Source organism: Aegilops tauschii, chromosome 5 (genome assembly GCF_002575655.3).
Source record: "Aegilops tauschii subsp. strangulata cultivar AL8/78 chromosome 5, Aet v6.0, whole genome shotgun sequence".
Lineage (NCBI taxonomy): Eukaryota > Viridiplantae > Streptophyta > Magnoliopsida > Poales > Poaceae > Aegilops > Aegilops tauschii.
The window spans coordinates 440733852-440744284 of record NC_053039.3 but is presented as its reverse complement, the minus strand read 5'-3'; the positions used below and the strand labels follow the sequence as shown (position 1 = coordinate 440744284).

Below are 10433 nucleotides of genomic sequence, written 5' to 3'. Positions count from 1 at the left end.
TTAACTTGGCAATTCTCTGCTACTTAATTAATGGACGAGGCAAATCCGTTTTGAAAGAAAAACATTTTTTTCTCAGTGGTCACTGAAAGTTGCAACTTGAACATGATTGATGATTGATTCTGTCAATGGGGTATGTCACAGGTTATTTACAGAGACAGCTGCATGAGTATCTCGGCTACCAGGTCCATATTGAGTTGCTGCTTCCTCTCCGAAGAAATACAGTACACTTATTTGATCAGGTGCAGGAATGGCGGTAGCGGCAAATCACGTAGCCAGCAGAGATGACCGAGACGAAGAGCAGGATGGCCGCCGCGAGGAGGTTGATGATGGAGCACGGGGTCCGGAGGTGGTCGCGCTTGAGCACGGCCATGTACCGGTTCCAGCGAGAGTCGCAGAAATCGTTGGTGTCCTTGAACAGCCGCGCGTAGCGGTGCGTCCTGGGGCCGAAGAGCGCGCTGCCGCCGAGCTGGTTGAAGAAGGCCGCCGCCTCTTCCTCGTTGGAGAGCATGTTGTCCAGGATGCCGTGGCGCTGGAGCACGGCCACGTCCGCGCCCGTGTTCACCAGCGCGTTCATCAGCACGAGGTAGCCCGTCATGGTCCCCTCGTTCCAGCAGTCCTTGGTCTGCTCCAGCGCGAACAGGTTGGCCAGGAGGATCCTCGTGCCGCCGTTGATGACCAGGCGCGGGATCTCCATGGTGCCGCCGCGGAAGATCACGTCGAACTGGCTCGCCGGCGAGGGCTTCTCCTTGAACCTGACGCCGAACTCCTGGAGCACGGTCACGCACGGCATCGCCAGCGGCGTCCTGGCCCGGTTCTCCCGCGCGCGCCTGAACGAGCCGAGGCTCACCGGGATGCGGTGCAGGCTCGCGCCCAGCCTCGTCAGCCGGCGGATCCTGCGCCGCTCCGGGCTCATGACGATCCTCTGGTACTGGAGGTGGAGCAGGTGGTAGACCTCGGCGAACTGGCCAGCCAGCTCCGGCGCCGGCGGCGGGAGCGGGACCATGCCTAGAGGCTCGCGCAGGCTGAAGAAGCTGGATATGAGGTGAAGGAGCCCCTGGTCCGCATCGTCCCCTGCGTTGCCATTCCCCATGACGAGGTTGAAGAGCTTGGCGAGGACGATGTAGGGCATCTGGTTCTCCACGAGGAGCAGGTCGTAGTAGACGTAGGTGGAGGTGCCCTGCATGCACCGGGCGTCGCTTTCGCTCCAGTGGAGCAGGAACTGGAGCACGAAGCAGCCGTCGAGCACCAGCATCTCCACGAAGTCGTCGCTCCCGCCGCCGGCGGCCTGGTCCAGGGCCTCGCCGTAGCAGCGGCGCGCCCGCTGCTCCATCCTGCGCGCCGCCTTGAGGCAGTCGGCGAGGAGGCCGGCCCTGCCGTCCGGTTCCCCCCGGAGGAGGAACTCGCGGAGCATGGGCCACTTGCGGGCCTGCATGGCGCGGGTGCTGGCGCTGGACATGTGGTAGGGCCCCACCGAGACCATGACCGGCTCGTAGAGGCTCCTGTTCATCTCCCGGACATGGTGCGGCAGGCGGACGATGGTGAAGGCGTCCCTGTCGTCGCCGCCGCCCGCCGGGACCTGGTTGCTCATGCCGTCCTCCATGCGCCGGAGCAGCATGTCGTAGTGCATCCTCCTCGCTCTCGCTCTCAGTTCTGTGTGGGTTAAGGTTAAGGATGACAATTTTATCCATAAACATGGACACCCATGGATATCCGACCAGAATGAATAGGGTTTGGATATGCTTTTGTGCCCATGGGCAATGCCCAAACCCGACCCGATTACTCATGGGTAGGGCATGGATATAATTTTGTACCCGTGGATATACCTAAACCCGACCCGATAGTATGCATTAATGGGTAAAAATGTGCTATCCCTACCCCACAGTCACATGTCACACTGCAGTTTTACACTTTGTTATGTAGAACATGCAAAATGAAATTGCACAATCCCCATCGTAACTTTTATTAGTTGACATTCAATCCCCACTAACACACACTAGCGCTCCTTCTCTTATTTTTATCTCCTCGTTAAATGACTCGTCATTCCCATCTTTTAGAAAAAATACTAAATGATATTAGGTTGTTAGTGGATGTTGATTTACCATAAGTTGATGTTTACAATAAGTGAAGCCTAACTTGCCGCGAGGTGAAGAATGGAAGATCTTATGTCAAAATTGTCTTATGTCTTATTTATATGTCTTTAGAGGACCCAATGGATATTCAGTGGGTATGGATATCCATCGGGTTTGGACATGGACACAGTTTTTCACCCATGAATTCGTTCATGGGCGGACAAAGACTGTCTTCATGGATATGGATATGGATTTGATTTTTTTTTTTCAGAAAGATATGGATTTGATATTGTTCAACCCGATCCAAACCCGACCCATTGCCATCCTTAGTTAAGGTGATGATGTACAGTAATACGCGTTGATCTGTATATACGTACGACAAGCGCTGTGTACGTGTATGTGTTTGCGGTTGAGTGTATAGGACGTTCCTGTTACAGTTTTAAATTGACTTCCTTCGCGAAGAAGCGTTCGCACTTGTGCACTTGATTTTGTATTGCCATGTCATTTCTTTTCTTTGTGCGGCTTACACCATTTGTAAATTTGTAGACTAAATTACTTACTGTTTTGGTCAGTATTCTTCCTCCCTCTACCAGCGACGTGCTAGCCTCCGCTGCATCCACACGCTTTTGACAGCGGAAACCAATTGATCAACCCTCTCGTCCCCGGTGAACACCATCAATCCTAACCGTCGACACTTTGAGCTCTTTGCTCGACTTTGTTGTTGTCTCCACTCCCACTTTCTCCGCGGCTTCGCCTCGCAATTGGAAACTGTTTCTACCCCTTTGCTGTGTCACGTCCAAAACTTAGGATGCAAGTCGAATCTCGAATCTAGTTGTACCGACAATTAAGAAAACCTTGACGGCGAATCTGGATTACTAAATTGGGGAGTACAATGCAGGAACGGCGGTTGAAGGACACGGGCAGTTACGTCGTAGACTTTCTTGGGTTAACATCCATATGTTATGACACGGATGTGAACCGGCAAAATCTCCATGATGACCGGGCGTTGTTTAATCTAATGCAGAGTAGGAGCTGACAGAAGAGCACGAGTACTGAAGCAATGAGTTCCCAGATACTCCTATTAGATAAAAAAAATCAGGGGACAAAAAATGAAAAGCTGATGCAACGAAAAAGAGAAGAAAAGGCCATACGAGCAGATATTTCGCAGATGGGCCGGGATCTGTCTACTCTCCAGCCCAACCTCACGGGCCAGCACCCACGAGGCCCCTTCCAATCTGTGTGCCAAATACATTAGTCCCACCTCGCTAGTTTACGCAGAGCGGAACCAGCTTATAAGGCGAGGCGCAGCGTTCTCTAGCACGACCTTACTTGAACAGGATCTGTTCTATAGGCTCGTACCGCTGCATCCTTTACCAATAAGGAGGCAAGCACTTCAGTCTGGTTGATGCATTCTGACCACTGGGCCAGAGCGTGATTAACGGCCTGGATTCATCTGATGGATGGATCTGACGGCTGTAGAGGATCGTTCCTGCTTGGCTCACACCTGTGCAGGGTGGCCCAGTGGTTGTCTGACAGACTTAAAATCTTTATATTTTTGGCCAAACGCACACAGAAACAAAAACGTTAGCTGCACTTTTGTTTCTGAAATTTTCTAACCAACTTCATTCATTTCATGCACAGGACCTCTCCATCTAAAACATCTGCCAAAGGCTTTTGTTTCAGACATTCTTTAACAAGACAAACCATTTTGTAGTCATACATCTGAAATTATCTACGTTTCAGTTCAGAATATATCAGTGGCAATGGAGCGAAACAAATGGTTCGCTACTATTAGAGGTAAGAGTGTTTAAACCCAGAAAACTAGAACACATTCATTATAAATCCACCTATTCTATCTGCTTTCTTATGCCAAGTTTCAAGAGAGAAAAAATGTCGAGATCAAAGCTGCCAGCCCATACCTATCCACCCGCGATCCTGGATCTGACAGACTTAAAATCTTTATATTTTTGGCCAAACGCACACAGAAACAAAAACGTTAGCTGCACTTTTGTTTCTGAAATTTTCTAACCAACTTCATTCATTTCATGCACAGGACCTCTCCATCTAAAACATCTGCCAAAGGCTTTTGTTTCAGACATTCTTTAACAAGACAAACCATTTTGTAGTCATACATCTGAAATTATCTACGTTTCAGTTCAGAATATATCAGTGGCAATGGAGCGAAACAAATGGTTCGCTACTATTAGAGGTAAGAGTGTTTAAACCCAGAAAACTAGAACACATTCATTATAAATCCACCTATTCTATCTGCTTTCTTATGCCAAGTTTCAAGAGAGAAAAAATGTCGAGATCAAAGCTGCCAGCCCATACCTATCCACCCGCGATCCTGGATCTGACAGACTTAAAATCTTTATATTTTTGGCCAAACGCACACAGAAACAAAAACGTTAGCTGCACTTTTGTTTCTGAAATTTTCTAACCAACTTCATTCATTTCATGCACAGGACCTCTCCATCTAAAACATCTGCCAAAGGCTTTTGTTTCAGACATTCTTTAACAAGACAAACCATTTTGTAGTCATACATCTGAAATTATCTACGTTTCAGTTCAGAATATATCAGTGGCAATGGAGCGAAACAAATGGTTCGCTACTATTAGAGGTAAGAGTGTTTAAACCCAGAAAACTAGAACACATTCATTATAAATCCACCTATTCTATCTGCTTTCTTATGCCAAGTTTCAAGAGAGAAAAAATGTCGAGATCAAAGCTGCCAGCCCATACCTATCCACCCGCGATCCTGGATCCGGCGGGCGGCGGCTGCGGTGGGGTTGTTGTGTTGGTGTATTGTCTTCCCTGTTCCTACTGATCACCTTCTCAAATCTCCTCTCTAAATTGTGTTGTTTTAGTAGATTACTCCACCTGCTGTCGTAAATTGCAATCGGTCTTGATTGTTCAGTTTCCTTGAGACCTTGACCTTTGTAGTTCAGGACGTGTCTTAAGCTGTATTATTCCAAAACCTGGCTTCTGTCTTGTGTAGATGGCGATAACAATCTAATGTCTGACGCACTTCATTCTAGGCTTCAGTTGCAATTGCCTGCTTGCGCAGCGTAGCCTTGGGCCGGGTCTTTTGTGCAATTTTGCAATTCAGCTTGCCTACTTGTGCAATATGGAGCTGATCTGCCTTCGTCCTTGCGGCCACCAGCCAGGTGTTTGTTTTTCTTCTTAACCTTCATCGCAGCCTTCTCTGTAGCGCGTTCTTGAATGCATCACAACTCTTTATCTCTTCTCTAGGGTTCACGAGGACCAAGACCTTTTCTTCCAAGGGACTGCATAAAGAAATGCTTATCATTTTTGCTCAAGATGGCAACAGAAAAAAAAATACATTTTGTTGTATAAAAAATGTTCAGAGCTACATAATGAAGATAAATATAGATGCTACCAAAACAATTCAAGCTGCCACAATCTTCATGCGAGCACAAATGATAATGGCGAATTCAACTAAGTACAGTGACTGAAGCATAAAAAAAAGTTAATCTCCACCCACAGCTCAAACTTTATAAGGCATCATTTCAGACCTTCCGTTCCAGTTTACAAGGCATGCACACATTTCGAGATTTAGTTTCGACTGTCAATAAACATACAGCCCGGAGTCATCGCCTTCATTTCAGAATAAGACACTCCAACTTGCGGAACGCAGGAGTACAACCCCAGAATAAGAAACTCCAACCACAATGGCATATGTGGTTAGTAGGCCAAACCTGATAAAAAAACAGAATAAGAAACTGCAACTTGGGGGCCCTAGGCCTGCCATAATTGTTTAGCTCCTCTACATCGATCAACAATCTGCATCTGCCATAGCTAGCAGCACTACCTCTATCCATTCCAATCCATCCATCACAGCTAACTAATGGAGGTGACGGTGCTGAGCGTCGGCGATTCCGTGGTGAATGGAGAGCTGAGCTACGCCCGCTCTGCCCCGGCGGAGCAGGTGGCGCTGCAGCTCGGGGTCCAGCGTGACCAGACCTTCTTCATCAAGGACGAGCTCGAGATGATGCAAGCTTTCCTGATGGCCGTTGACGATTACCGGGAGCGCAACAGCAGGGCGGTCAAGGTATGGGTCAAGCAGGTCCGGGACGTGGCCTACGAAAGTCGAGGACTGCCTCCCGGACTTGGCGGTCAGTCTGGAAAAGCTGTCCAGGTGGTGGCGTGGCGCGGGCACATTGATGGCCCGTCGCCGTGTGGCCATGCGGATGAAGGAGCTCAGGGCTAAGGTGGAGGACGTCAGCCAGGGGAACGTGCGCTAGAACCTCATCAACAGCTCAGCTGGTGTCTCTAAGCACGCCACCGGCACCTCCAATGGCAGTAACAGCGCCGATGCCTCGCTGTTTGGCATCAATGAAGGGAGGAGTATATGACCAGGCAGCAGGACAAGACAAGTGTGGATCTCGCCCAACTGATCAACACGAGGGGCGTTGATCTCAGAGTGATCTCGGTGTGGGGAGCAGGTGGTGGCCTCGGGCAAATGTCCACAATCCGGTCGGCCTACAAAAACCCAAATGTAAAGGTGAACTTTCCATGCCGGGCACCTCCGAATTAGTTGACCATCACCTTGAGTGCATCGGAAAGCTTCTTCACATGAGATGCCTCTCTCTAAGAGGATGTGATGGCATTTACCACCTGCCAGATTCGTTGGGTAACCCGAGGCAACTCGAAACTCCAGATATCATGGGTACACGCATAATAAGGCTGCCATGGACCATCATCAAGCTTAATAAGCTACGGAACATTTGTGCTGGGGCCATAGAAGATACCGATGATGACAGACTTGAAATCAAGTAATGTCAAGAAGATCTACCCGAGGTAATGAGAAACAGGCTGTGTAACATTACTTGCTCTTCAATTGCATTTTGTGTGGCATGCTGTGCACCTCAGCTTCTGAAAAAGAAGATGGGTATGGATGTTGACGTGAACAGGCGTGACGTATGCACCATGTGCTGCGGCAACATATTACCTCTGTTGGCCACGCGGCAAAGTCCACGTGGTGTTGCAGTGCCAAGAAGAATTCGCAGACTGAAAGCCCTGCAAACATTGGGTATTGTCAACATCACACGGGCAAAAGCCATTCTGCAAGACATAGAAGAGCTTACCCGGCTGCGCAAGCTAGGAGTGATTAGCGTCAACAATAGGAGCAGTCAAGATTTGTTTTTGGCAATTGCAGGTCTCAGCTGCTTGGAATCGTTGTTAGTGCAGTCACTGGGATATCCTGGTTTATCTAGCTGCTTAGATGGCATCTCCTCACCTCCAGCAAATCTTCAGAGCCTCAAGCTGTTAGTGCAGTCACTGGGATATCCTGGTTTATCTAGCTGCTTAGATGGCATCTCCTCAACTCCAGCAAATCTTCAAAGCCTCAAGCTGTACGGCAACATTGTAAAATTACCCAAATGGCTCCAGCGGCTCACAAATCTCGTCAAGCTGAGGCTACGGAGCTCAAGGATTGTGGAGCATGATGCTGCCATACAACTCCTTCCGAAGATACTGAATCTATCTACTCTGCGCCTGTGGAGGGAGTCGTTCGTGGGCAACGAGATTCATTTCAACTTCTGTCAAGGTGCATTCCTGAGCCTGGTGGTACTGGAGCTGGATCGCCTAGCTGACCTGAAATTGGTGAAGTTTGAAGAAGAAGTCACCCCGAAGCTCGAGCTGCTGCAGTTTCGTGCCTGGACTTCTCAAGCCAGCACTGGGTTGTTTACTGGGCTGCCATCACTCCCAAGCCTTAAGGAATTCATGCTCATGGAGTTCCACAACGGCTACAAGGATACTTTTGTGGAAGAGCTGAGGGGTGAGCTGGCAAAGAATCAAAATCGACCGGCTTTGAAGAGGCACTGAGCAGAGCTCTATATTTATCGATTTGAAGCTTCCATTTTATTTTCAACCGATTCATTGTGTTTCTTATGGAATTGTTTCTTGTGTTTCTTTGTAATGTATGTGTCTGTTACACATCTGTCAGTTTCAGTAACCGTGCTATGAAGAATAAATTGTGTACTAAGGCATTGTAACACAGAACTACAAATCATCTGGATTGTGTTTTGATTGTTTCTCTTTTATTTATTTTTTAACTCTGAATACCCATCGTCAAAATCCTGGATAGGCCATGGATATGGCATGCACCATGCTCTTCTCTGATCATGTATATGCCACTAAATGAGTAATTTAGGCAGGGGTGAGTCGGTGACGGAGCTTGATCAGGATTTTTGGAGGGGCCATCTAATGCAAAGATTAGGAAAAAGTGCATCGTTAATGACTAAATACATGTTATTGATATGGCAGAACTAAATCAGCTTGGGGGCGGGGGGGGGGGGGGGGGGGGGTTGATGGCCCAGGAACCTCGGGAAGCTCTGCCACTGTGTGAGTAGACCACAAAAATGTCAAGAGAAATTAACTTTTGTTTTATGGGATGACAAATAGAGCATGTGCTCTGTCATGGTTTATGCATGTTCTTTCGCTTAATGCAGCAATAGAGCCTGTCTATACAGTTAACAACTAAATGTACCTTGTTTAAACCCAGGTGTCAACTATATTTTTCTATAGACTTGGTCGAAATTAAAGAAGTTTGACTTAAACAAATCTAGAACTTCAATAATTTTGAAATGGAGGAGTACTAAAATAGGCCGTTCACAGGCAGTTCCAATTTGTAAAATCATGGTATGCTATTCAGTCAAACAAAAAATCATGGTATGCTTTCTAATAACTGTACATTGGCTGTAAAATACAGTACAAATCCAATGGCAGTACAAACATGTACACATCTGAAGGTGCAAATAGCAAGACCCAAGACTCCAAAAAGTAAAATCCACATAAAAGTGAAGCCACCAAAAAGGTTACAAGGCCCTAAACAGAGACCCCAGTTCAAGATTTGGTGCGTTTTGATAACATCTAACATCACAAAAGCTAGCTTGATGATAGCGCTAATGCTACAAAAGCTAGCAAATATCTAATACGTAGTACACATATTACTTTGGGAGGAATCGACTAATAATGCCATATTACGCAACACACAAAAGATAAGAGATTGAAACTTCTACTGCAGATTCACATTGCTCGGAACCAAAATGCAGCAGGACCTTACCGGGATGTCGAAGTTTTCAGCCTTGCCGAACCCTGGAGGCGGCGTCCGCGGAAACGCGGTCAATGGTGGCGGCGATCTCTGCGGGTCGAGGACGCCGGAGGAGACGGCGGTGCTCCGGTGGGGGAGGCAGCGCCCTGAACCGGGTTCCAACGGCAATCGGTCGAGGAAGCGGGGAGCGTCTTGCTCCGCTGTGTACCTCCCAGCGGCCGCGCTTTGAAATTTGGGGCCGCGCGCGGCTGGGCCGGAGAGAAGGAAAGAGGGGGCCGTGCCGGAGCGAGCGGAGGAGGCGCCGCCAGGGGGAACGGCCGTTTGGCCTGGCCCTGCTTGGAAGTTCTCTTTCTACCTCTTCTGACATTGACAATCGAGTCTTTTTTCTCCTTCAGAAATAACTCCTGTCTCTCTTGTGCTTCATGGCTGAAAAAAACGAACTCTATCAGATAGCATCACTCTTAAACGAAAAATATCAGATCTCCAATGGCAACCAGCAAATTTCCTCCCGCATTCGTCCGTGGACACAGATGCGGGAGTGCATCATCCAACCGTCGCCGCATAAATCCGGTCTTTCTCATTTATTTTTCAAGTCCGCACGATCAAATAGCCGTATGCAAAGGTACAACCGATTCAAATAGCCGCATGCAACATTAGTTTAAATTTAAAAAAGTTCAAGTATTACGTCCCAACATTATTGTCCCCTATCACCGCCCACTGATACTCAATCAGATCTTCCTTCAGCTGCTCATGAGCTGGTCAATGCCGATTTTTTTGATTCTTTTGAATAAACTCTTCAACTTTGGCCGGATTCTGGTCCGGAAGTTGGATAGGATCACCCATGTTCTCAAATTCCAAAGTTGCGGCAGCATCGTCACCCTCATCTTCGACGATCATGTTGTGCATGATCACGCAACATGTCATCACCTCCCACAAGGTCTCCGAATCCCATTGTTTTGCAGGTCGACGAACAATTGCAAAACGGGCCTGCAGAACTCCAAATGCCCTCTCGACATCCTTTTCTAGCTATTTCTTGTCTTTTGGGCAAAGTGAACCTTCTGGCCATTTGATTTGAGATGGTGCTGACAAAGGTAGTCCATGAAGGATAGATGTCGTCAACCAGATAGTAGCCCATGTTGTACTCATCTTCATTGACAGAATAGTGGCAAGGAGGAGCTTTTCTTCCAGTCAGCCTCGCAAACAACGACGATCATTACAACACATTGATGTCATTGTGAGACCCGAACATGCCAAAGAAAGCATGCCAACTCCAAATATCCTGCAATGC

At 47.9% G+C, this 10433-nt stretch overlaps 1 protein-coding gene, 1 long non-coding RNA gene, 1 other non-coding gene and 1 pseudogene across 3 annotated transcripts; 2 read left to right on the top strand and 2 right to left on the bottom strand.

Moving 5' to 3' along the window:
- Positions 1-1786, bottom strand: LOC109736335 (UPF0481 protein At3g47200-like). Its single transcript, XM_020295558.2, has one exon. It carries the CDS (start codon positions 1625-1627, stop codon positions 236-238), a length of 1392 nt encoding a protein of 463 aa, XP_020151147.1. The 5' UTR covers positions 1628-1786; the 3' UTR covers positions 1-235.
- Positions 1787-3388: 1602 nt separating this feature from the next.
- Positions 3389-3608, top strand: LOC120965770 (small nucleolar RNA U3). The gene has a single exon (XR_005758793.1). It is a non-coding gene; the product is annotated as a small nucleolar RNA U3 (small nucleolar RNA).
- A 108-nt stretch (positions 3609-3716) lies between these two features.
- Positions 3717-9517, bottom strand: LOC120965248 (uncharacterized). The gene is made up of 2 exons (XR_005757845.2): positions 9158-9517; positions 3717-5357 (listed from the first exon to the last, which is right to left on the bottom strand). It is a non-coding gene; the product is annotated as an uncharacterized lncRNA (long non-coding RNA).
- On the top strand, positions 5365-7035 carry LOC109736334 (disease resistance protein Pik-2-like; annotated as a pseudogene).
- Positions 9518-10433: the final 916 nt, after the last annotated feature.

Excerpts from the sequence above, each read along its gene's own strand:
- LOC109736335 (XM_020295558.2), bottom strand. The coding sequence starts at position 1,627 with ATGCACTACGACATGCTGCTCCGGCGCATGGAGGACGGCATGAGCAAC.